Below are 27,176 nucleotides of genomic sequence, written 5' to 3'. Positions count from 1 at the left end.
ATGTAACATTAGATTAATTTCCACAGCTTTGATATTTTGGAAACCACTTGTATCATCAGGGCCCAATCTGCTGAAGTTGTCCCATTGAAATGCATGGGAATGCACAAGAGCTGTGCCCCAAATATTGTTACCTATGTGTTTTTAGCCCTACAGTTTCACATTGATGCATTATTCAAGTGAATATTTAAAACACAGTTTCAGCTGATTTTTCCCCATTTTATATTAAGAAAGAGGCAAAGGAAATTAATCTCTTAGCATTTTAATAATTATAGTTTTAACTGTACTACTACACTGCACTCTTTTCCTTATAATTTTACATACAACTCCCTGGAAATAAATTGAAATTGAGATGGGTCATTGAGGTTCATCCTAAACAATGTTGGAAATAAATTCCAACATGCATTTTGGACATAACTTTTAGTATCCCTTTCCCCCCATTTATCTCTTAATGCCCACCTCAGAATATGATAGGCTGGTTAAGTGGACATAACTTTCCTCTTCTTGGGAAAGGTAATAAATTTTTGGAATAATCATTACCAAAAATGTGTAATTGTTAAGTCATATATTTGTAATGTGAAAGATTTTAAGAGAAATGTGAGCTGTAATTGTTTTGAGTATATCTCAAAATATACTCAAGTATATTTACAAATTGATTTGTTAAAAAGAAAAACATGTTGACATAGAGTGTTAGACAATAGGCAGGCACAATCCTGCAAAAGTTAGTTATGATTAAAACAGTATCAAATTCATAAGGAAGTTAAGTTAGCCACGACCGAGTCTGCAATCCTGAACACATATTCTAGGGAGTCAATCCAGTGACCTGAATGGGATTAGTTCTAAGCAAATATGAACAGGATTAACTGCATGGCTACAATCCAAAGCACACTTACCTGAGGGTAAGTCTGATCATGGCGAATACATCAGGACTTCCTTCTGAGTAAACTTGCTAGGATTAGTTTGCATGTGCCATTGCCATGGGAGTTAACTGGAACTAACTTTTTTTGATTGACTTTTTTCAAAGGCTGAACATGTGGTGGCCTAAAGAGAATGAAAACGTGCTTTAAAACCTCTGTGTTGGGTTTAAAGTTTAGCCCTCATGCTAATTCTTTCCTCATTGGGCCCAGTCCAAAATTCATTTAACACCTTGGGAAGTTCGCCATTTACTTCGATTACTTGCAGGGCACCCACTGCATGCAACCTAACCATTTGTCAGGCATAACCTGAGCATCTGTTCATGATGCAATCTGTCTTGTTCTCCCTTGACTTCTACCGGCCTGCTTCTTTCTTCCATTCAACCTTCTTACGTGGTCAAATATGACTTTGCTTGCAAGCATTAAGTGCAATTACAGGGAAGAAGCTGCAGCCAAAAGAGGCAGTAACTTAGCTGGGGTTAGCTTTTCCTCCATTTTCCGGCACTAAAATGCACAACCTGGGCATAAACAAGTCACTCGACCTAATTAAATGAATTCTTTCTCTCTATTAAAAATTGAAAAGTGTTCCCCGAGTGTAAACAAGTCATTTTGAAAGGGAAGAAAGGAAACTCTAATGTCCATGAATAATTGGAAATCTTTCCTTTAACCGGGCTACTTTCATAACACATTGGCCCATAAATTACTGTAATTCTTCTCCTATTGGTAACAAACATTCTTGAAAAGCAGGGGATATTTAACTGTTTGTGATTAAATCCTTGCTGTATTTATCCTAACAATAGTCATGCATTCTCGGTTTTCTACAGAAGCTGAGAGGATCTCTGGGAACACGCAGGGTTTGAAAACTGGTAAACAGATAAGAAAATAATTTACACACACACACACACACCATGAAGTAAGGTAAGGCAGCTGTCTCCAACACTGGACTTTCCAGCCATGATGTATGGTCTGGTGGTGAGTGGGAGACAGGCTCTTCTGAGCTGTGAGGGATAATCCATGGTGAATTATTTCACGTGAGCCCTACGAAAATGAAGTGGGCAGCTTCTGTTCATCTCACTGGAGTTTTGTGCAGGACATTGTCCCAATTAGTTGTGCCCATATGAAATAATGAGCACCCAAACTACCTTTGGACAGCCTTGTCCCTCTCATAGTGCTGCTGGGGAGAGCCAGACTTTCCAGGGACCCAGCCGAGTAAATGGCATCATTTACCTCCTACTTAAAGGATCTTCCTATAAGCAAAACTGAGAGCTGATTTCACCCCCTTCCTCTGCACCATGGACTTGGGGGGGGGGGGTGCATCTGCCAGTGAAAGCACTGAGAGAGATATTTCCCCTGCACTTGGCAGGAGGGTTTGTGCATAAAGAGAGAGAGAGAGAGAGAAGCGAAGAATGGTTTTCTGAGACAGTTATTTGGAGATTAATCCCAAGTAGGAAAATGTAAATGCTCCAGGTCCTAACCTTCTCCTTTGCTTGTTTACTACTCCTTTACCTCTAAATATACATTTGTCTTCCTTGCTCCATTTTCAGTTATCGACTGCCACCCCGTGGCAAGAAATCGCAGGTTTCCCCCTCGAAAGAGCATCGGGCCTGTTGCTGCTGAGGAGGGGATATATCCGTATTCCCGCAATAAGAAACAGGCATGAAGGGACCCCGAGGTAACACAGCTGTCCTGGGCGGGTGAGGGGCTCTGCTGCGGCCCCCTCTGCAGGTCAGCCTTGGGCACCCGTGTTTCAGGTGAGGGTGGGAATTCAGAGTCCTCAGTTTCTAGCTTTTAAAATAACTTGTAATTTGAAACTTTGAAGAAAGAAATGGCAATTTTAAATGTGGTTTTAGCTTGGTCTTTTAACTCGTTTCACTTAAATTTGGTTAACTTTATTTGTTAGACCAAGGGTCTGACTCGGTATATGGCAGCTTCCTGTGTTCCTATGCTACATTTGGTATCTCGCTGATTAAAAAAAACACCCAGAGATAACCACGCACGGCCCTCACTTCGCTCCGCATTTTCAGCCCGCTCCGCCGCAAGGCGCTGCTCTGCACACGGATCCTAGCCCAGGGGCGGCCAGCTGTTGTCGGACTACAATTCCCATCGCCCCCAGCCGCCGCCCCTCTGGTTGGCCACCTCTGCCTAGCAGCTGCAATCCCATTGGCCTCTCTTTCTCCTCGCCCCGCCCCCCGGGGGGGGAACAGCCGAGGGAACCCTCGCTCAGGACAAGCGGTGAGAAAAGGAACCTCTGCCCGGGCATGCGCACTTCTGCCCGCCAGCGCTTCTAGGCAGCAAGCCATCTCCCAAGGCGGCCAGCCCGATTGCGCAGGCGCCCTCGCTACCGTCCTCCAGGAGCGGTCAGGAGCGCCTCGCCTGAGACCGATTACGCATGCCCAGCTAGCGGTCTTCGGTGGGAAGGGGTTGCTCAGCTGACGTTATTTGGCGCCGGAGCTTCCGGTTGGCCGGGGTTTGGTTCCGGGGCAGGGTCGTGCCCGTTAGGAGGGGTCGCTCTGGCCGGCTGAGGAGGAAGAATCAGAAACAACAGCAACAGGAGGAGGCTCACGACCCTTCCCACCAAAGGCTGGTGAGGAGTACTATGGGATAGGGGATGCAGGCTTGGCGGGGGGGGCGAGCATTATGGGATAGGGGAAGGCCCCTGTTATTTTGGGTGTGGGGTTTGTCTGAGTCTCCCGCAGAGCAGGCTTAAAAATAATAATAATAATAATAATAACCTTGTCTTTGTGTTTCTCTCAGTGCAGAGTTATGTTGCTGTTTATGTCTCTTGCCCAGATAAAGGAAAGCTGGTTGAATAGGTTTGAGTGGTGGCAGTCAAGTCCAACACCCACAGGGACCTGCCTTTGTTGCTTATTGGGGTCTTGCCAACCTGCCCCCTGAGCAAGTCTGTAAAGCAGCCACGGTGTGTCTGTGAGTGCTTGCATGGGAGTGAACCCCACTGGGTGCTGCAGGGGCTCGCTTCTGAGCAGTGTTCCCTTGCACAGGGATTCCCAGATGTGGTGGACTACAACTCCCAGCATCCCCAGCTGCAATGGCTTTTGCTTGGGGGTTATGGGAGTTGTAGTCCACAACATCTGGGGATCCCCGTGAGAGGGAACACTGCTTCTGAGTTGACGTGACGTTGTGCTGCGTGGCTGTGGTCCTGTGTACAATGGCCTGGGAGTGCGTGCCACTGAATAGCAGGGAGGCTTGCTTCTGAGCAAACATACATAGGGTGGTGGTAATGCTAAAAAAACAAGCCATTAGAAAGGTACCACCCCTTACAACTGTCAGTAAAAACTAACTGGAAGTAGCATTAACTGGGGCAGTACATAGGAAGCTGCCTTATACTAAGTCAGAACCTTAGTCCTTCTAGAGCAGTAATGTCTACCCAGACTGGCAATGGCTCCTCCAAAGTTTCAGGCAGGACTCTCAGCCCTATCTTAGAGATGCCAGAGAGGGAACTTGGAACTTTCTGCATGCAAGCAGGCAAGTGCTCTTCCCGGAGCAGCCCCATCCCCTAAGAAGAATATCTTACAGTGCTCACGTCTCCCATTCAAATGCAAACCAGGGCAGACCCTTCTTAGCCAATGGGACAGTTTAATTTCATAATTAAAATCAATTTTTCTGAACAAGAGGAGGGTGTTAGTACTGTCTTGGAACTTGGGAGAGAAGAGGAAATATTTTATTTATTTATCATATTTTATACTGCCTAATGTGCATTCCTGGGTGGTGACAATACAACAACCAAAAAAAAAAAACAAAACCCCAGGATGACAAGATTAAAATAATTATGATAATTTGAAATTAATTAAAAGCCTGAGACCATGTGTGTCTTGAGGATATTTTTTAAAAGCAATCTGAGATGGAGATGCTCTTATTTTGACAGGGAATATATTCCAAAGCCCTGGGGCAGCCACAGAGAAGGCCTGGTCCAGAGTAGCCTCCAAACTAGCCAGTGGCAACCATAACTGGACCTCCCCAGATGATCTTAATAAGCGGGAGGGTTCATTACTAAGGAGGCAGTCTCTTAAATACCCCGAGATATGGTACTTGTTGCCTACTGTTCTTCTGCAAGTATTTGTATTAGAAACATGATTTTTAAAAGTAATATGGTGCCTAATCTGATTGGCTGATGGAGGCACATTCTGGGAAGCTGTAATACACAGACTCCATTGAAATCTTTTTTGATACAACAAAGGGCTTTTAACTGAACAGCAAACTGGTTATTTAACTAAATGTTGGAACTTGAACAATATTGAGGATTTACCTAGTACTAGTAGGTGTTCAAACATCTTGTATTTTATTGTCGTCCTTCCAAAGGCGCTCTAAGGTAGGCTGGTATAAATCACCACACTGCAAAGATGGAGTACTACTGCTATTTATACACTCCTATTCTGCAGTTCTCAAAGTGGCTTACATAGAATAATAAAATGCAGGGTATCTTGCCTATGACCACCCACTAAGCTCATAGAAGAGGCTAGCCCTGAAGCAGGGGCTTTGTGGCTTATAGGTCATTATCCCTTGGCTACACCAGTGGTCTCTGCTACCCTGATCCAAAATGAGTGATGGGGAAAGGAGATGGGGCACCTGTCCCATGAGGGAAGGTCAGGATGGTCACCCCAGTGGCAACTCTTTTGATCCAGCCAAGAAGAAAGCTGCACCATGTAGCAGACTGAAGAAAAGTTGAAGCCAGTGTGGGGTGGGAGAGCAGTATTCTTTGTGAATAATACATCTGGATCAACCTGAACAGTAGAACTAGGAAGCACCTTTGAAAAAAGCTTGAATGAGAAAGAATGAGAATGTGTTGCCTACAAAACAGCCCCAGGAAAGGTGCTCATGCGTGCACGCTCTTTCTCTCTCAGCTACCAGTATTGGCCTCCTAATTTTCAAAGTGCTTATTTGGGGAATAATCCCACAGTCAAGCCTTTTGTATTGTTGTGGCCCTTGCTTACACTGATAAATGAAGGATACTGGGTTGGAAGGGTGATTATAGGGATTTTGCTAGAAGTATCCAAGGCACTGAAAGGTTGCTGTGTATCTGTTGCAGAGGAAGGAAGTAATAGTAGAAGGGTGATTTGCAATAACGGCTGTAATGCAGAAAATGGGGCTTATGTCCTGAAAACAAAATGCCATTTCTGCTTTTAAGATGAAGAGGAAGCCTGTTTGTTAAACTGGAGGGTTGTGGTTTTTTCTAATAGGGAATCCATATGGCTTCAAAACTTGTTGTGCATTGAGGCTAATTGACCACGAAGGCTGCGTAAAAGCAAGAAACTGGAGCCTTTTGGATTAAGCAGAAAACAATGTGTTTGGCTGTCATGGATGTATTGCAAACAAAAATAAGAGTCTTGACTGAGTGGTGGTCTTGAACAGGAAATGGTGGGGATAGCGGCATGCTTTGTGAACTATCCATTAATTGTCGCCTCTGCTTGGTTGGATTACACAGAAGGATATAAGTTTGTTTATTATTTGGACTGTCTTTGGCCATAGTGACTTGTTCTGCCTAGCTTTTGTGACTGAATTTCAGCATAGCTTCTGAAATTGTGAAACTCTCTGAATGCCTTTTTACATTCTCTTACAAAATAATTCAAGTGGGGGAAATTTTTTTAATATTCTGTGGAGTTCTTCAGTTGTGTACAACTGTGTGTGATGGGATAGCCCAGCAGTTCCCAACCACTGGTACTCCAGATGTTGCTGAACTTCAACCCCCATCATCCCCAACCACAATAAATTATAGCTGGGGATGATGGGAGTTGTAGTTCAGCGACATCTGGAGTACCACTGGCTGGGAACCCCTGGAATAACCCGTACAGATAGCTTTCAGGTTGGCAGGTTTGGCAAGGTGAGCTAAAGCACGGAAATCCTGAGAACACCTGAGGGCATTCTGCTTGAGGAACTGAATCTGTGTGTAGAGTTTAATGTGGGCCTTAAAGGAAGCTGCTCAACTTGACAAGCTGCATCAACAGCATGAACCATCTTGATTGTTGCAGTGCCACAATTCTGTGTTTTTGTTCCCGAAGGCTGTTAAATAACTGCCTTATTAAGCAATAACATGTGTGGGGTGGAATATGCTGAGATAATAGCACCTTGGGTTATGTTAGGAGGCACCGAGCCAAAACGGTGCCTGTCAACTGCAAGCAATCGCTGCTTTCAGTGTGCTGGGTGGAGTTAGGAGGTTATGAAATCTTCAGCTTGGCTGTTCTCTAGTGACAGCTCTAGCCTTGATTCAGCTACTTGGTTGCTCACCCTGGCAATTAAGCACAACTGACCTTTGGGGACAGGCAGGCTGGAAGCAAGGACGTGGGGGGTGCAGGCTGAAAGTCCTGGTCCTCAGTGAAAGCTGCCGAGTGGCCCTTGAACAAGGAACTCTCCCTTGGAAGAACCAGCATCTCATCCATGAGGAAAAGGCATCCCGAAGGCCTTGGGACATGACAAGATGGAAATAAGAGAAGGCATGGATTATCTTAGGGGGGAGGCTGTTAGCCAAGGCTGTTAATATCAAGGGGAACAAATCGAGGAGCTGGATGTGGAAGCACCATTTGCGCTCAAGCTCTGGCCAAGTGAGAATCCCCAGGCACTATTCCTAGATTTGTTCTGCACTCAATGGTGGGTGCATTTGGCTTGCTTTCTCTTGGCCTAGGGTTCCCTTCTATGCAGAAAAGTATCTATGTCCAGTAGTCTCTCTCATTTTTTTCATCTGTGTGCAGAATTAGATTTTTTCTGGGCGGCAGTATCAAGGCAGTATGTGCTCACATGCATTCAGAGTGGGGCCTTTCTGGTTCAGCCTGAGTGGGATCTAAAATTAACTGAGCAGACATTTTTTTAAAAATGTGTGAGCGTGCACACATGTGCACGCCTTAGAGGGAACACTGTCTGTGACTTGAGTTTACTTGCATGTTCCCAAGCTTCAGGGCAGTTGTAGCTTAGTGGTTAAGATGGAACTATAGATCAGGAAGTCCCTGGTCTGAATCGTGTTTCTGCCATGTCCTTAACTGAGAGAAGGACAACGTGCCTCGAATCCCAATGTAATGCTGATTTGGGGGCTGCCTGTGAGCTTCTCAGAGGCATCAGGTGGGGCCACTGTGTGACAGAGGATGCTGGGCTGGATGGGCTTTGGGCCTGATCCAGCTGGGCTGTTCATAAGTGGTGATAAGAGTGTAGCAAGATCAAGTTTATTAAGTGCATGGAATATTCTGAAGTGGTGCATTTTGTGAAGTGATGGTGTGGTTGGAGAGCTATGAATGGAGGCCCTGGGGCTGCTTTTCCCTACTTTTGTGACTGAAATATGGTGTACTTATTCATGCATGTTCTTCTCTGCAGAATTGGAAGCACCTTAACGGGGGCAGGGGAATGTCACACATGCTTTGTTCTGATTTTTGGCCAACCTCTGGGTTGCAAGGATGTGGCGGGTGGGGGGACTAAATCTGTTGTTGTTTTTTGGTTCTTTAATAGATTTGGTTGGGAGGTTAAGGAACTAAAGCAGAAATGCTGCTGGCTTGGGGCTTTTCCCAAGAATTGTCATCTTCCTATTTTTCATCTGACGTTAAGCTTATGTGTAGTGCTAGGCTTCTCAGGAATACACTTTGTAAGTGCTCATGTTTCAAAACTGCTAAGCAAACACTTCCTACAATGTTTTGCAGTTCTTCACTAGCATCTAACTCAAAGAGGAGGAATTCTGGATCTCGCGGAATCTGTATCTGCCATTGAGGCAAAGCTGAGGATGGAAGGAGTTGAGCTCAAAGAAGAGTGGCAAGATGAAGACTTTCCAAGGTGAGGGTGTCTGCAGCAGGGCCCAACTCAACCATCTCCACTGTCTTTCAAACAAGGGCCATTTTGGCAAAAGGCCTTCAGTGTGAGAGCCACTTCCCACCATGCTGACCTCCACACCGAGGAACTACTGCACACAGCCCTATAGCAAGATGGACTAGCTGACGTAGCCATACTGATATGTGCTATTCCAGAGCTTTTGCAGTTACCTTTACTCATTGGACATGCCAATGAGTAAAACTCTGCCTTCTTGAAAGTGCCCCTGGTATAGATTAGGGTTTTGGTTTTTTTACTGGGAGTTCCTCTGTGACTTGTCAGGCTTTGTGGCTTACAGTTCCTCACAGACTACAGAGTTCTTGGTGGATGGTCTTGCTTGCTTGTCTGCTGACTTCCATGCTGACTTCTCAGCTTTGGCCTTTCACTCAAGTCTTCTACTCAGGTTTCACAAATGGAATATCATGTAAGAAGCTATTTAACAGACACCGAGATTTTTATCCTCTATTTCAGACCTCTGCCAGAGGATGACCATGTTGAAGATATGTCAGATCCAGCTGGACAAGGCGACCAACCTGGTAGATTACTCTCTCTAAACTTTCATGTAAAACATTGAATTTGTTTTGAATGTAACAATTCAGTGGCATCCATTTTTTGTAATCAGATATTTCTGTTCAAATATTTGTGGCTTTTAGGAAGACCTTTACAGCACACACAGTTAACATGGGGCACTGTGTTGAGTTTTGTTTTGACTAAATATATGGCAAACATACCAAACTCAGGTCACAGTCTATTGAGGTCATTGGAAAGCTTTGATTCATAGTCTCCGTCCACCCTCTGAAAATCCACATCACTGATTCTATTTCAGCGTTGCCTTGTTTGTCTCTTTCAATTGGCGGGATGGGTCACTTCAGACAGAATATGAAGCTCGGAAATGCTCTTCCAAGTATCTGAGAATGAAAAACATTCTCTTGTCTAAACCTTAAATGTGCCTGTGAATCCCCTTGCCCAGTTTATATGTAGAAGTGTCTTAGTTATAATAGATCAGAAGACAACTGCTCCCTCAGTCTTCTCTTAACTGTCTAATAGCAAAAATGTAGATTAGTATCTAATGGGCTCATTTTTGCAGAGTTATATTAAAGTGTGCTTTCTGTAACTCTATGAAAAGGATGGTTGAAGAGCACTACGACTTGGTAGCATAGTACCTATGTTCAAGTCACATCTTGACAATCACTCTTTAAAAGCTTGCTTAGCAACATTCAAGATCTGTTGCTGGAGTGAAATGTTGGTTCCTTCACAAATCGCTTCCCCTCAGTGTTTTCTGGGCTTATTCCTGGCTTTATACCTCTCTGTTCTGGATCTTAAGGAATAAAAACACATTTTTTTCTTCCTGTCTGTCAGAAGTGAATGGCAACAAGGTTAAGAAGAAACTAATGGCTCCAAATATAAACTTAACCCTGGATCAGAGTGAGGAATCCATTGTGTCTGACTTAGATGAGAGCGGTGATATTGATCTGGATGATATGAACACACCGTCTGAAAACAGTAATGAGTTTGAATGGGAAGGTAAGGCTCTTGACTGTATCCAAGTGTTGCATATGTGCTGCGTTTGGTAGCACTGCTGGCCTGTGGAGCTCTTTCGGGTGGGAGTTGGCCTGTGATGGAGTCCTTGCTGCTTCTCTCCAGCGGTGGAGTTACCTGCAGCCGCTGCAACATGTTAGCAAGACTGAGGAAATGTCTCCAAATGAGGTTGTGTACAGCAGCCTTGTAATTAAGCACCCCACTTGCCTGCCTGCAAAATGTTTTGCTTGTTTGCTTGGGGGTGGAGGCTTACCTTGGTGTTGGTGTTGGCAAGGCCTGTTTCTTTTTTTAGCTGTACTCCTGACGGCAGCAGCGTTAGCAACACTGGAAACATTCATAAGATGCCCAGCAATTGGCTCTTGCTGGTCTCCATTTCTCTTTTTCTAGAATATACCAGGAAATGACCCTACAGTGTGTCATAGAATCACTTCCTGGAGCATTTGGGGGAGGATGAAGAAATGGTGACCAGGAGGACCCAGCTGCTAAAACAACTGCTGGCTTCAGAGTTGTGGGGTGGGGGGTGAGTTTTAAAAAGAAATAACCCCCCCACACACACACCTCCATGCTGCGTGCCCAGACATCAGTTGCAGGCCATCAGTGGCAACCAGCCAAGAGTTTAAAGAAAAGACTGGCCACCATTTAAGGGAGGGGTCTGCCATGGGCCCATTTTTGTCACGCTTGCTTGACTTTGTTCCCATCTGTTTGGCCACTTATGTTGAAAGGGGACTTGAGAGTTGTCTGGGCCACCATACGTGAGCTGGACCGCTTGTCCATCCTGGCTGGTTAAGGCCCTTGAGTGGTGGCTTCATCATCCCAAAGAAACCGGCCCCTCTCCAAAGAACAGTCCTGAAATGCAAATGTTTTTCCTCTTGGACCTCTCAAGCTGCTGCCCTCTTCAAAATTTCCCCTTTGCGGAATGCTGTGGACAGGCAACTACCTGTCGAAAGGAACTTGACCACTTTGGATGTGGCTGAAACCCACATTCAGGTTAACAATCAGCCACTGGGTGCACCTTGTAGGGTTGTTGGAATAAAATGGGGTAACCGAGTGTTTCCCTCTGAGCTCCTGGAAAGATGGCAGAAACTGAAAGTCCATCAAGCCCAGAATTTGTCTTGAGGCTGCACAACTTTGGCCTTCCAGCTGTTTGGGGACTACAACTCCCATCATCCCCAGTAGTCAGGGATGATGGGGATTGTAGTCCAGCATCTGCAGGAGGGCCAAAGTTGTGCAGCCCTGATCTCTCTCCTCGCAGTGGCCAAGTAGCTACCTCCTAGAAGCCCACAAGCACGACACAAAGAACAGCCCTTCCATGTTGGTTCCCAGCAACCGGTATTCGGAGGTATGCTGCCTCTGGACATGGAAGTTCCATTGAGCTAGCATGACTGATAGCTGCCCTCTTTCATGAAGTCGTCTGACCTTTGATTTAGGCAGACTTGGGGAATGCCTCTTTTGTCTGAGCACCCTGTTCACTGAGCTCGGGAGAGGAAGGGAGGCTTGCTGTAGACTCCCTTGGGACCTATGTCTGTTAGCAGGGATCTTTCTCGCGTGTGATATTCAGGAAGCAGCAGGTAAGACCTCTTTTGTGCATGCTTCCGATGGGTGTGAATTTGAGCGATCTCTGTGGTGTTCTGAGGATTTAACTACAATAGATAAGACTATAAATGGGTTTTTTAATAATAAGCAAAGGTTAATAGTGCTGCATAAATTGCTTAAAACTTAATAAGGATTGTTTTAAAAAGTCACAATACATTAAAGGTCCTCATACATGTGCTGGTTAGGTAGTAAGTTTAGATATTGTAAAAGGTCCTTGGACATATGTTGGCTAGATCATGTAGTCCTGTGATTCCCAGTGAGTTTCCAACACGTCTGAGGACTTTTTACAGTATTTGAACTTATTACCTAACCAGCACATGTATGAGGACCTTTAATGTATTAGACTTTTTAAAACAATCCTTATTAAGTTTTAAGCAATTTTATGCAGCATTATTAACCTTTGCTTATTATTAAAATACCCATGCATAGTCTTGTCTTTTGTAGTTATATTATTAACCTAGGACCATATTGCAGTTTTTCTGATCTTTTGTATTGCTTTGGTTTACCTTTTGGATCCGATTCATACCCTGCTTTGTTTTGTGTATCGTGTTCTGAGGATTTAACTGATGACTAGTGCCTGTCTGAGTAGCCTCCTAGGGACATGGCAAGCATCTCGATGATGATGTTTTAATAAAATGATGATCAGGACAGGTTCATATGCTTCACAGTTTTTTTATTTAGTGTGATGAACGCTGGACTTCAAGACTGTGGAATGTGTTTTAGTTCATTTTATAAATGAGCTAAATCACTACTGGTAGGAAAGAGTAAAGATTTTTTGCACAAGATGGATTTTGTAGATGGTTCAAAAATTAATTTGGGAGAATTGGAATCTGTTGTACCATCTGATTTTGGTGTTGAGATTAGGAGAAGCATTTCTCTAGTCTGAATTTATTCGCATGCTTTGAACACCTAAATAAACATTGGCTCCTGAGGTGATGCAGGATTTTTGCTCATTTGTGCAAGTTTTTCTTTGCAACACATTGGGTGAGACAGAGGTTGGAGGGAGTGGCATATCATTGGAATAAGGTTTCTGTCTCTTCTCTCCTTCTCTTTAATGCGGCTGTCTGCGTTTTCCCGGAAGGATAGTTTCCATTAACAGCTCTGTCTTGGAAACAAACTACTAACATGCAGTAGTTTTTTCACACCTCTGTGGTAAGGTTTGTGCTACTGAAATTCCTTTAACAAAGCCATGATGACGATGATGCGTTCTTCAGAGTTTTCCATAAACGCTTCCAAGATTATGCTTAGTTCTGATTGAAATATCTTATCTGCATGTCTGCCACAAATCAACGTATAAATGATCTGCTACTAAAATATAATCAATGGGGAAATGGATGTCTAAGGGAACGTATACAGAGCTGTCCACCAACAAAGGGTTTTAGTGTTATCAGCATCTTAATCCATGGATTGTTTGGAAAAATAAATACAAAGAGTGCTGAGAATAACTTGATATGCATATTTACATTTTAAGAAATCATTGCCCGAAATTAGGTGTGCCTAGATTCAACACTGAAAACTCCTTTCCTGGGAACAGCTCTGGTTTACAAAGGTAGATAAGACCTGATAAGGAGGTTGCTACATCTGATCTTAATTTTTAAGCTTTACTATGTTAGAGTCTTTGTAAAGTAATTACAAAATTTAATATTTCCAGTGTATTGGTGGTGTTTAATCATTCTACACAGTCACTACTTATTCACAATGAAGCACGGGGGAACAATTTCTAGATAGGAAAGTTGGCACTTCATTGTAATGGCTTCACTTTTAAAAATTTCAGACCATTTGAAACAATCCTGCTTGATCTTCTCTGGGATTCCTGCTTAGACAGTCTCTTAACTACATATTTATTTATTTTACAATATGGACAGATGACCTCCCAAAGCCCAAAACTACTGATGTTATTAGAAAAGGATCGCTTCCAGAATACGCAGCATCGGAGGAAAAAGAGGAGGAACGTCGGTGGCGTCTCTTCCGGATTGGAGAACAAGACCACAGGGTAGACATGAAGGCAATTGAGCCCTACAAGAAAGTCATCAGTCATGGAGGTGAGGAGGGCAAGAAGGACATGCTGTGTTCACCCTTCAACAGCAGAGGATGCCTTCCACAAAAGCATGACCGGGATCTCTTTTCTTTTTTCCAGGTTACTATGGTGATGGGTTAAATGCAATTGTTGTCTTTGCAGTTTGCTTCATGCCAGAAAGCAGCCAGCCAAACTACAGATACTTAATGGATAATCTGTTTAAGTAAGTGGTATTTGGTAAATATGTGAGCCTGTCGGATAACTTCTCCATGTGGCCCAGGCGTGTTTGCTCTGGTTGTCTGGGTTCTCGGAAAGGCTCTGTCCAGGACCCTTTTTTGAACTGGAGATGCTAGGCTTTGAACCTGAGACCTTTTTACCCATTCGAAGCATGTGCTGCACCCCTGAGCTATAGTCTTCCTCTCTCATTTCATTAAGTCCAAGCCAGAAATGCAAGTTTGGATTATTACTGGCTTCAGTTTACCATCGTCCTTAAATGGGAACCAATTACAAACTAACCTCCCGAGCTAACAGGTAGTGATGTTGTATGTGGGATACTAAACTAGGATATGCTGATCCTACTTTTTCAAATGTTGTAAAGCTCGGATGGCATCCTTAGCAAGCCTCTACCCCAGTCAGAGCTAATCACCCCACTCTCCACATACATCTCCTGAACAGCAGTGTCCCCCTGCCCTTTAGTGGCCTTCTCTTGGCCTGACTCGCCTGCTAATTTGTGGTGCCCACAGGTTCTCCTGTTTATATACCTGGCATCGGTGGGTTCCACGTAAGAGAGAATAACAATGTACGAAGAAATCTGTCCTCAAAGACACTTCTCTGTGCGTTGCCTAAGAATGTTGATCTGGTACCTGCCCCTCTATGGTAATAACAGAAGATCCCTGCTGGATTGGAGATCTAGCATCTCCGTTATCACAGTGGCCTTTGGGAAGCTTCCCAGCAAAGCCCAATGGGCTGTTTCCCCTCCAGTTGTATTCTATGGCATAATGCCTCTAAAGCTGGTGGGTCTATATAGCCATCGTGACTGGCCGTCTCCCTCCCATGAATTTGTCTAATCCTTTAAATCCGAAAAGCAAAATTCTGTACCTGTGGTCTAGCTGCCCAAAGTTCTTCACTTTTCCTCTCCCACCCTACAACAGCTAATGTTGGATAGATGGTAAAATTTTTCCCTGTGATCCAGTGGAAAAAATCATCTCCCAGTCTCAGCTGGTGGCTCTTGAGTTGAAAGTTGCCTGGTAGAATGGCCAAGTGAGAGACACTCGGATGTGGTGGTCAGGATTAAAGTTAACGGAAACCTTAAGTAGTTGCCTTTACTCTACCCTTGCAGGTTTGTTATCGGAACACTAGAGCTCTTAGTAGCTGAGAACTACATGATCGTTTACCTGAATGGTGCTACAACGCGGAGGAAGATGCCGAGTCTCGGCTGGCTCCGGAAGTGCTATCAACAGATCGATAGGCGGTAAGAAGGGATGCCAAGATGCCTGACTGCAGAACATTTGAGTGTGCGCCCCAGTCGTGCCAGATGGGAAAGCAAATGCAATTGTGTCACCCTGTGTGGTTTGGGTTGCAAAGGTCCAGGCTTGAAATTGGGGGGCTGGAAAACAGGCTTCTTAAAAACCCTTCAGAACGGTCTGTTTAACAAGTCTGCATGCTGGGCAGTTGAGTCTCTTCCTAGAAGGAGAGGCAGGCTTTCAGGTCACTAATGTATAGCTTAAATGGCTCTCTAGGCAAGTGCCCAGTGCTTAACCGTGCTGCAGAAAGGAGCCTAGACCAGGGGTAGGGGACCCTGGATCTCCAGCTGTTGTTGAACAGCTCCCTAGCCACAATTGATTATGCCTGGGGAAGAGAGGAGTTGTAGTTCAACATCTGGAGAACCAACGTTGCCTGTCCTGGCCTAGAGCGAAAAAGAAACAAGGCATTTTTTATTAAGCTCTTAGCGTACCTTTCTTGCTCTGGGTGGCATGACTCAAAATATAGTGCAAGCATTTCTCAAGTTAAAGACACAATGTCTTAAAAATGTCTCACCTTCTCATTATGCCCCCTCCCCTCTCGGCTTGAAATTCTAAACCTCCCAGTCCATTCCCAGTTCTGCCAACAGCCTTGTGTGTGCAGCCTCTCGGTGGGTTCATCTCTTTTGTCCTGGCAACTAGGTTGAGGATGCAGGTGTGCAGTCCCGCCTCTGCTCTTCTCCCAGAGTGGCTTTCCCTCCCTGCTCAGGAAACCTGGCCTGTCTCCCTGCAGGTAGGGGCACACGCTCCCCTTCAAACAACCTTGGCACAGTTGTGATCTCGCTAGTCTTTAGTCCAGCTGTAATAAGAGGTTGCTGAACTTAGCTCATTAGGAGTCTCTTCTAGTTTACACATAACTAGAGCAGCAAGTACTTCTAATGCTTTAGTAACTTGCTTTATGCCAGCTAGTATTCTTTTATTTCCGATGCTGATCATTTGTTTCCTTAAATTTAGGTTAAGGAAAAATCTGAAATCCTTAATCATAGTTCACCCTTCCTGGTTCATTAGAACACTTCTGGCAATCACAAAGCCTTTTATTAGGTAACATTTCAGAATATTGATCTCCCAATTACTTTTAAAGTACTGGTATACTAGACCTGTGTAGTAACTACATACCCACATTTTATTTCTAGCTCAAAATTCAGCCAAAAAATCAGATACGTCTTTACTCTGGCAGAACTAGCCGAACTCCTCCCCATGGAATATGTTGCTATCCCAGAGTGCATAAAACAGTAAGTTACGTTGAACCCAAAATGCCATTTCAAGACATGACATGTTAAACCTTTAAAAAGTTAGCCTTGTTTATCTCTGAGTTGTGGCATATGTGTGCACCTGCCCCCATTTTTTTCACTCAAGATTGGCCCCAAAGCTACTTACAGTGAGCATCCATGAAGTAGAAATAGGATGCCTTTGTGGGGAGGGGGCAGTCCCTCCTGGTCTCTGGCAACTGGTAATGCAGGTCTGGCTTTAGGCTCTTCATAGGAAGCGTCTTTATACCAAGTCAGACCGTGGGTCCATCTTGCTCAGTATTATCTACTCTGCTTGGCAACTGCTCTCCAGGGTTTCAGACTCCAGCCCTGCTTGGAGATGGCAGGGAGTGAAGCCGTTCTGATAATCAGTTCCATTGATCTTTGAGGTAGAAACTCTAGCCCACTTCAGGTGTTCCAAAAAAGGGGTGGGGCACATTCAGCCCACCTACGGTATCCCGGGAGTTTGCCCACAAGCCCCACCCTGGCACGGGCGTGCTCGGAAGCCTCAGCCCCCACTGTCCACCGTTAACAGCATCTGCCTGCTGTTACCAAATGCTGTCCCCATGAAGAGATTCTTTCCGGTGCCCCAACCTTGCAGTCACAGAAAGCATCTCTTCACACTTGGTTTTCAGGTTAATGCTGTGAGGGCCTACATGAAATAGATGATGTTGGCTTCAAAATGTTTTGAGATTTGCTGGTATGCAAACTTGCGTTTTGTTTACTAAAATCAAATTTTCCCCACCTGAAGGTATGAAGAAGAAAAATTTAAAAAGAAAGCCAAAAGGTATATGCACATCTTGATCAGGGCTATATCTAATCTAGCCAACTTTGCACTCTGCTGACTGTGGAAATGGGTTCTGCTTGCTGGAATGCATACAGCATACGGGAATAAATGTGCACGCTCTTCACCATCTTGCACATGGCGAGCTTGTCTCTCTTCTCTGCACATGTTATGCGGGTCGCTTGTTGCGTCAGAAGCAAGTGAAGCAGTCGAAAGACTAAACTACTTGTCTAAGTGTAGCACGATTCCTAACACACGTAACTGCAAACTCTTCCAAACTCTGATATAGCAGTTGCTGCAAAATACTTCCTTAAATTCCCGACTGAAGGGGACTGTGACTCACAGAAGGTCAGCAGTCGCTTCAGCTTAACATTCCTTCAGTTTGTCAATCCCGTCTAGATTGGCTGGGTGGCTTCTTGCTGGGTGCTCTCTGCATTTACAGTCTGCATTTCCCTGGCCTTAATGCATGCTGGGTTTTTCTGGTGCTCAGAAGTGCATGGCCTGCTAATATACCTCAATAACTTCACCTTGCAAAACACCGTCCCATCCAGATCCACCGTTGCTATTGCCACTAACACAGTCACTTGATCTAGAATGTGTCCATTGTGCAAAACTGCTCCAGATGCCTTTTTGTACATATCCATAACTTCCTCTTGCAAGGGAGGAGGCAAACTGGTACCTAGCAAGGCAAAGTTAGTCTCTCTTCAGGGTGGTAACACAAGCCAAATAAAAAATTAGAAAAGATACTGCATGTGGGCATGAGGGTTTTTAAATACTGCATGCAGAAGAATAACTTGAGAACACAGGAAGTTGCCTTCTACTTAGACCATCTAGCTTCTCCAAGGTTACAGGCAGGAGTATCTCTCAGCCCTGTCTTGGAGATGCCAGGGAAGGAATTTAAAACTTTCTGCATGCAAGTGTGGAGGTGCTCTTCCCCATTCCCTAGGAAGTATCTTCCAAGTTCTCACACATGTAGTCTCCCATTCAAATGCAGGCCAGGGTGGACCCTGCTTAGCAAAGGGAACATTTCATGTTTGTCACCTTAACTAACGCAGCGGGGAAATGCTTGACTGACAAGCAGAAGGTTGCCGGTTTGAATCCCCGCTGGTATGTTTCCTAGACTATGGGAAACACCTGTATCAGGCAGCAGCGATATAGGAAGATGCTGAAAGGCATCGTCTCCTACTGCGTGGGAGGTGGCAATGGTCAACCCCTCCTGTATTCTACCAAGGACAACCACAGGGCTCTGTGGGCGCCAGGAGTCAAAATTGACTTGACGGCACACTTGACCTTTCCACAAGACCAGCTCTCCTCCCCAACTTTAACTCAGTCTCTCCTAAAACTTGAGGATTGTAGCATTAGGAGGGAATTGAGTAATTTTTAATAGGATACGTATTAAGGGGTGTAGCATCACTTTGAGGGGGATCTCTGCTTTTGACCTTGGAATTGACCACCAAAACACACACAACTTGCTTAAAATGGAAGTGGAACTCATTGTGAATCGACTTGCTCAGATGCACTGCTTGTTTTGTTGATCTTTACTCTGACGATGGTTCTTCTATGTGTTTGAAAACATATTTAAAACCAGAATCCAGTTAAAAAGCTTGGGTGAAAAAAATAAGTCTTTAGCAATAGCAATAGCACTTACATTTATATACCGCTCTATAGCTGGAAGCTCTCTAAGCGGTTTACAATGATTTAGCATATTGCTCCCCAACATTCTGGGTACTTTAGAGACTTTTAAAAAGTTAAATAGTTGTTACTTTTTTTTGCTTTGTGAGCAGCCCAGAGAACAATGGTCGTACTTGTTAGCTGGGCCACCAGCAAATAACAGAAAGGAGATTTGACCCATCTACATCTCAGTAATTAAGGATGCCCAACACTGATGACTGGAAAACCTATCCATCTTGTTTCTCTGGATTTCCCCCAGATATCTGGCATGGATGGAAAATGCCACATATCTAGGCTTGATATTAGCACTGTTCTGTTTTTTTACTTCCGGAATGTTTAGAAGCAAGGCAACGTACATAAAGAGCATTCTTCCCACATCAGGGCAAGCTACCTTGAAAGGTTCCACCTCTTAGCCAAGGCTGGGAGCTTGGTACTGGCTCTCTCCTTGCCCCAGTATAGGCTTCCTTCTCTCTGCTCTGCTTGCAACTGGGGTAGTGCTAACCAGGATTGCTTTCCTAGCCAGAGTCTGAAACCAGCATTGGAAACATTGGTTATGAGGGGACACAGCTAGCATTCACCACAGTTGGCACCCATACAGGTTTGACACTACACCAAGGGAAGGGGGAAGTTTACACAGGAGAGGCGGAGGGGATCGGCAAACTTAATTTATTTAGCAAATATATTGACTGCCTGGCTTCCATCGACTCGAGGCAAATTAGCTGCCTACTCCAGCCTTGTGCAGATGCAAAGTTTGGGGACGATGCATGAGTTGCTGGCTGTCTTCCCATCAAACCTAAGCAAGGAGGGCCTTTTCAGGGCTGAAATACTCTCTATGAAGTTCGCCCTCCGGGAGCTAAAACAAACTTCAAGGGCAGTTTCACACATTACATAGCAAGAAACATGGGTTCACTGCCAAGAGTACAGCAACAGATTGCATATGAGGGGGTCATTATAGGAACATAGGAAGCTGCCATATACTGAGTCAGACCCTTGGTCTATCTAGCTCAGTATTGTCTACACAGACTGGTAGTGGCTTCTCCAAGGTAGCAGGCAGGAATCTCTCTCAGTCCTATCTTGGGAGGAACTTGAAACCTTCTGCTCTTCCCAGAGCGGCTCCATCCCCTAAGGGAAATATCTTACAGTGTTCACACATTGTCTCCCATTCAGATGCAACCAGCGCAGACCCTGCTTAGCTAAGGGGACAAGTCATGCTTGCTACCACAAGGCCAGCTCTCCTCTCTATTATACAAAAGGAATAGGAGTGTTGTGTGCACTACAGCTTCCGTTCTGCTAAGCACCCATTGCTCTAGTCCTTGGTCTGTATAACTCACACTTCCGTGACCCACACTGTGCCTGGCCACACTAAGGCTCTATTTTCATTTTCCCATTGTCGTCCTAAAACGTCACCATGTGTGTGAAGTTCTAATTCATGATTCCATGGGGAAATCTCGCCGCTCTTCAGGTTTCATGGCATTTGCTAAGTAATAAGTGTTCTTTTTTCTGTAAGGCACTTAATCTTGACGTGGGTGCAAAAGCTGAGATGGTGACTTTCTCTTTCTTGTGTTCAATAAGCAGAATTGACCAAGAGCTCAACGGGAAACAGGAGCAGAAGACCGAACAGTAAACTTGTTTTGTTTTTTCCTTGAGTCAAAGACTGAAGAATGTGTCGATGGAATGACGAGAGGCTTGTCTTCCGAGAGGCTTGTCTTCGGACTTGCGCCCAATGGGCTACTAGCCACAGGGCAGGTTTGCAAGTCCAGCCTAAACCTTGACACTTATTGCTGCCTTAATTATAATGGTTTCATACTACAGTGTTGCAACTCGTCATAGGAGCCGCCCATGTTCTCTCTCCAAATGTTGCTTACTCAGTAAATATTTATATGCTTAAATGTTAAGGAAAGAGATAATATATATATTTGTATGACTTCTTGAAACCATTTTATAACGTCTGTCTGCAGAACCTAGCAGGTAGGCAAGGCCATGAATGACCGCTGTCATTAATTTGGTAATAAAGTGCATGACAATTTCTAGTAAACGGTCAAATCTTTCTTGGGTATCAACGCCAAAAGCCCCTCAGTGATAGCTGTGCTAGCAAGATGTAACCAGCTGTCTTGTATTGATGTGAACATTCTTGGCCATTTCCTGTCTTGGTTGTGCCTTAACACTTGTGTGTCTCCTGCGTGGGTTGCTTCTCTTGGCACAAAATGGGCTCTGCCCGAGTTCCACTCAACTGGACAAAGGGCTTCTAATTTCTGGCCTGAGCAGCCATGAAAAGAATGGTTTGAGTCACCAAAAATAGTGCCATTGCTTTGGTGTCTAATCAGTGAAAGCGGTTTATGTATCAAATGTCTGGTGTTCAGATGAGTACAAAGGACTGTACTGGTACAGGTGTGTCATCCTCTGAACAAAACCAATGCCAGCCATTTAGGCTGAAGGTTAAGGATGGAATTGTGTGCCCGACAAGAAGCATGAGGCTCCTGCCTGTAATGGCCCCTGTGTGTGGAGTGTTACCCCACCAACACCACCACACTCTGTGGCATAATAGAGTTTACTGGGGCTCCTGATGCCCCCACTTTATGGTTTCTCTGTCCACCATTGGTGTGGAATGAAGAAGTGTCCCATGTGACTTCTCACACGGGTACAGTGGATGATGTTGGGGATTCCTTGTTATAGAGATGGGAAAGCATGATATAGGGGTACTGTTCTCCGCAGCAGCCCTGTGCTTCTTAAGGTCGTGCCACTTTGGGGTGGAAGAATGAAATTGCACTGCCATTTTGTACCTGGAGAGACTGCCATGGCACCTTTCACAAGCACTAAACTCACTTTATTTATTTTTTAAAAGTATTAAGAGTCTGTTTTAGAAATGTATGTCCACAAGCTTTTTTTCCACTGGTGCAGGAATTGACTCGTTATGTCCTGTATGAGTATGTAAACTGCAGACTGATGAGCACCGATTCCTATGGGTCAGTAGTTGATCGTAACAGCCGATATCCTAAACTCTTTGGAATGTTTCATTTGTGTGTGTTAAAATGTCTCCCTTCTTGGCACCAGTCATCTTTCCCTTCTCCAAATGATGCTTGCTTGGGAAATGCTTGCTGTGTGTCATTGTTATAAATGTTAGCCAATAAATAGTGTTTTTACAGAAATGGGGGGAAACCGGGTTTTAATTGGGTGTTCATCTTAACTGAGAGTTCCAGTACAATCCCAGAGTGTTTCAGCGCAGGGCACTGGGTGACATGGTAGCAAATACCAGGTTGCTGTCTGGTGGCATTGGCTTGATGAGAGATTATTCATGTTAGCCTTGCTAATAGAAACGAATATGCTTCTTCAGGCTTGTCTACCCATGAATCATTGGGTGGCTTTCCTGCATTGACACTCATTGCTACTAGAAAGGCTAAACATGTACAATCTAAGCTGCAGAAGGGACCTTGTACTCTGAGATGATTTAGTTCATGCTAGCTGTTTGCAACTGTTAAAGTATAGACTCAGTGATGGGACACCTTCAGCAGATGGCCAGTTCAGGTGACAGGTAACCCATCTTTGTGGTTTTATACGGTGTTTAACAAGGGCGTTCAAGGCAGAAGTGCAGGAAACTGCTTTGCTTCTGTTTGAAATGGAGAGTGGAAAGTTGCCATTCATTACAGGTGTAACAAACGTGTTCTTATGGAATGGGTGTGTTAGGTCCTATACTTGATTTGAAAGGTCTAAGTGGGGCAGAGGGGCTCCAGTCTCCTCATTTCTTTTGTGATGTCCCCCTTAGCGACTATACTTAGAAAGCTCTGGCCGCCTTTAAAGTTGGTGGAGAGGCAGGTGGATTTCATCAAGGGACACTCACACCCTCTCATAGTCAAGCACTAAGTTGGGGCACTCTTGAGTAAGTGCTATCAAAGTCCAAACACCTGGAATCTCTTCTTTTTATCAGGAGACATGATTTTCAGCATTGTGCATGCTCTTGGGGTGGGGGTGGGTGGAAGCACTGTATCCTCTGGGATGGTTTGCTTCCTCTGTTTTGTTCTACAAAGTAGGCTAAATCCCACCAGCCACACACAGCTAAATTCCCAGCTTCCTCCCTTAGTGCACACCCATGCATTTTAAGCATAGACTTCGGTTATACTAAACTAGGCTGGCAAAAGCTTCTCTCCAGTTTTGATATGCCGCATATCTACAGTATGCTGCTATACCTGAAATCCTGCATGTGCTAACTCCCTGAAACAATTCAAATTGTGGTACCAGTTCACTGGAAATAGAAGTTCATGCTTGACTATTTGGCTGGCCTATGGTTCGTATGTGCACACAAGAGCTTTTTAGGCCTCCAGTTCCCATGTGCGTGCCCTGGGAAAAGCCACTCCTGGCAGCCAGGAGACCCACTGGATCAGCGTATAACACTGAGGTCTACAGCAGATGGAAAACCAGAAGTGCCCTAAGCTCTCTGACTCTGCCTGGTCTGCCTGCTGTAATTTGGGGGTTCTCAGACTTGGGTCCCCAATTATGGCTGGACTACAACTCCCATCATCCCCAGCCACAGATGATGGGAGTTGTAGTCCAGCCACATCTGGAGAACTAAGTTTGAGAATCCCTGCCATAACTGATAGCCTTTGTCGTCTGTGCTAGGGTAACATGTAAGTGCTACAGAAAACCCTGGAATAAAGAGTACTCAACACCTAGAAAGTGTGTTCCTTTGGAGCATGTTTCTCTAATCTTGGCAATTAAAGCGTGCTCAACTTTACTGCCACTAAGCAAGTAAATGGAGGCATTTTGCTGTGATCAGTGAGCTCCTGTGAGATTTCTCTTGGCTCTGGCACTTTGAAAAGCACTGACCACTCACTGATAAAGCAGTAGTATTTGAAAAACCTATCAAAAGCAACAGGGCTTTTTAAAGTAGCAATGCTGGTTGTGATTTGCCAGGTTAAAAAGAGAGTTTAGAAAACCCTAAGCTTGGGCAGGGTCACGGGAGGAGAACACATCAGTCACTGTACAGCTCTACAATGAACTCGGAAGTGTTGCACAAACCTTACTGCAACCTCTCCTTGTGGGCGAATATGGCAAAATGTGCATTTGAAGGCAGTGGGACTGTAAACCAGTATCAGGGAGAGTAGAAAGAAGTAGCATTGCCCAGTTGTCCAGAGAAACTGCCAGGACCATAAGCACGGATTACTTCTAAATATTCTGCTGCTAAGAATGGTTCTTGGCTTTCTTAATGGAGTCCAAAATGTTGGCACAGAATGTGTGTGCTGTTGGCGTGAGTGGAAGAAGAGTGTGTAGTGGTGTGTGGAGCGCTCTCTGCATCGTCCGCACATGTCGGGTTCTTCCAGTGACGTAGGGACCAAGGAGGCAATGCTGCTGCCCCAATGGTCCCTTTGCAAGCAGAGCACCAGTGGGGTGGGGGGGGAAGCAGAGGGAGGGGTAAGCGCACCCTCCTCTGCCCTTAAAGTCACCCCTCCTGCCTTCAAACTGTCAGAACTGCTGGTCGTTCGAACCGGTTCGGAGGCCCGGGTCTCCGAACCGGTTCCGTGCACATCCCTACCTGCTACCTCTGATCTTTTTAATTGGAGATGCTGGGAGCTGAACCTGAGACGGTGTGCATGCCAAAGCTAGCACGGAGGCGAGGTCCCCTCTCCATAAAGTGTACCACTTGCTTCTGCCTCTACTGGTGGTGGAGGTTGACTATTGGGGCTTCTTTGCAAATTTCCCAAGTCGAATGAGATCTTTGCTACTTGTAAGCTTCTGGAGCCACCCTGCCTGCTTCAACTTTACCCATTTACTACTCAACACTAGTAAATAGCCTAGTGGATTGCATTGCAGTCCCGTCCCTTGCATTGTCTGGATTAACACACCACCACCACCACCACCACCCACGGTTGAGGAAGAGCTGGGTCTCTCCTCTGTCATGGGCTGAACATTCACATGCAGCAGAGCTCCCACAGTGCCTTGCCAAATCCTACAAGTGAGTGCAAATCCCTCTTCCAGCTGCTTGTGTTTCCCTGAATCGGGACTCGACTGGAAGTGGGTGAGGCAGAGTAGAAATGTAGCAGTGGCAGACATGGAAAGAATCTGGTCTCAGACCGACACTCTGTTTGTTCAAGATGCTCAACTTTTGCATAACGTGGAGATTCCTCTTTGTGGAGCTGCTGCTTGCTGCAAGGTGGAGCTGCTTCCTCTGGCAGTGCTGCTGCTCTTGGCTGCATCTTAAAGCACTGTTGCCTCCCTGAAATGTATTAACCTGCATGGAAGGTGCCATTTGGAGGCATTTCCTCCTGCATGGGAGAACCTCCCTTTTTCTGAGATGATGCTAGCTAAAAGGCGCATGTAACCCACAAGGAGTATGCTGCTTTTAGTTTTCTGCCGCTATGTGAATTCTTAAAACTGTTTAAAATGGATGAAATGTTATTATTACTAATAGTGCAGTCCAGTGCATCATACTCTGAAGCAAGACCCACTATCTGCCCACAGTGGGGCTTGTTTCCCTAGTACACCTGTTTAGGATTGCAGCCTATGAGTTCTTCAGCTAGGTGTCAGTCCTAAAACTAACCTCCTGCTAATTGTTCACTTGCATTTTCCCAAATGGTTACAATTCTCTGTGGAGCAGTTTTTAAAAAACCAAAAACTGTTAGGACACAAGGAAAACCTAATAAATACATTTTTGAGGAAAAAGAAAATTTGTGTGTGTCATCTTGAGTGCGGTTATGGAAGGGTAAGAGTTGGAAGGGACCAGAGAGATCCTAGACCAACCTGCTGCTTGGTGCATAAGGGATCTGTTGCAGCATCTTGGAGAGATGGCTACCCAGGCTTGGTTTGAAACTAGCCAGCAAAGGAGAGCCTGCCAAACAGCTCTTGCCACTGGGAAATTCTTCCCAGGGTCCAGCCTGAATCTGCTTCCTTGTAACTTCTGTCCAGGGGTTCTGGTTCTGCCCTCAGTAGCGGCAGATAACAAGTCCACTCCTCCTATGCCACAGCCCTTCAGATATTTTGAAGATGCCTGTCTCTCCTGCTAGTTTTCTCTTTATTTATTTATTTATCATCTGTATATACCACCTGGTAGGTTTACCACGTGGCGGTGTACACAATTTAAAACACAACAAATATAAAACAGAGTAAAAACAATTTCACAGGATACAAGTTAAAGAGTCTAATTTCACTAATTAAGAGCCTGAGAAAACAGGTGTGTCTTAAGGGTGTCTTAAAAGCAATTGGAGATGGTGATGCTCTTTTTGCAGCAGGGAGCACATTCCAGAGCCCTGCTTGGGGCAGCCACAGAGAAGGCCGGGTCCTGAGTCACCACCAGATGATCTAGTGGCAACCATAACTGGACCTCCCCAGATGATCTCAATAGGCGACAGGGTTCATGACAAAGAAGGCCCTCTTGAGTACCCTAGACCTAAGCCATTAAGGGCTTTATAGGTAATAACCAGCACTTTGTAGTTGGCTCGGAAACATTGGCGGTCAGTGCAGTTCTTTAAAACTGCAGGTTGTCCCAGAGACCGGCCTGGCTGCTGCATCCTGTACCAATTGTAGTTTGCAGGCTATGTGCAAAGGCAGCCCCATGTAGAGTGCATTACAGTAGTCAAGCCTAGAGGTCAGTGTTCCTGCTCTCTCTTTTTCTTCTGCGTGCAGAATGAGTTCTGTTCTGGGTGGCCTCCACCTTGATCAAGCCTGTCTCCAGGCGCAAGGTGGCATTGCAGACACATCTTGGTACTTGGAGCGCTGACAAAAAGAGGCCCTTCAAGTGGTCTCAGTCAGAGTTGGGTCTCCCCAGATGCTGCTGAACACAATGGCCTTTGTGCCTGCCGCTGCGGATAATGGGGGTTGTAGTCCAACAACAGCTGGGGAGCCAAGTTAGAGAGCCCGGGTGTCCCCTACGTTTTTGTAAGCCGCCTTGAGTCGGCGGAGAAAGGCGGGCTCCACGTGTCTGGCGGGTACAGCAAGCACAAGCGTGTGGCCGCGCGGACGAGCCTCTCCCCCAGCTGGGGAGAGCGCCTGAGGGTCAAGGTCCCCGTCTGCGCAGGCGCCGAACTCTTTGGCGCGCAGGCGCACTCTCTCCTGAACATAGAGTCCCACGGAGGCGCTCTAGCTTCTCGCCCGCGCCTCTCAAAGCCACTT

The 27,176-nt window shown here is 45.2% G+C and overlaps 1 protein-coding gene and 1 long non-coding RNA gene across 3 annotated transcripts in view; one reads left to right on the top strand and one right to left on the bottom strand.

Annotated features, from left to right (window-relative positions):
* LOC128334850 (uncharacterized) overlaps positions 1–3,022 on the bottom strand; it is a 166,144-nt gene extending 163,122 nt beyond the window's left edge. Inside the window, exons 1-2 of the long non-coding RNA XR_008311417.1 lie at positions 2,918–3,022; positions 891–1,038 (exon numbers count right to left, since the gene is read on the bottom strand). This is a non-coding gene — a long non-coding RNA (uncharacterized LOC128334850). The remainder of the gene's footprint in view (positions 1–890; positions 1,039–2,917) is intronic.
* A 186-nt stretch (positions 3,023–3,208) lies between these two features.
* BNIP2 (BCL2 interacting protein 2) lies at positions 3,209–22,225 on the top strand. 2 transcript variants are annotated; one of them, XM_053272254.1, is made up of 11 exons: positions 3,210–3,495; positions 8,546–8,675; positions 9,180–9,244; positions 10,068–10,232; positions 13,706–13,882; positions 13,978–14,080; positions 15,197–15,328; positions 16,332–16,418; positions 16,511–16,609; positions 17,376–17,411; positions 20,655–22,225. In XM_053272254.1, exons 2-11 carry the CDS (start codon positions 8,626–8,628, stop codon positions 20,701–20,703), a joined length of 963 nt encoding a protein of 320 aa, XP_053128229.1. In that variant the 5' UTR covers positions 3,210–3,495; positions 8,546–8,625; the 3' UTR covers positions 20,704–22,225. The 2 variants fall into 2 exon arrangements, with proteins under 2 accessions (XP_053128231.1, XP_053128229.1); XM_053272256.1 differs by lacking the exon at positions 17,376–17,411 and having other exon boundaries at positions 3,209–3,495.
* The last annotated feature ends 4,951 nt before the right edge of the window (positions 22,226–27,176 follow it).

The sequence above is a fragment of the Hemicordylus capensis genome, chromosome 10 (assembly GCF_027244095.1).
Source record: "Hemicordylus capensis ecotype Gifberg chromosome 10, rHemCap1.1.pri, whole genome shotgun sequence".
Lineage (NCBI taxonomy): Eukaryota > Metazoa > Chordata > Lepidosauria > Squamata > Cordylidae > Hemicordylus > Hemicordylus capensis.
This window is presented reverse-complemented; position numbering and strand designations above follow the sequence as displayed.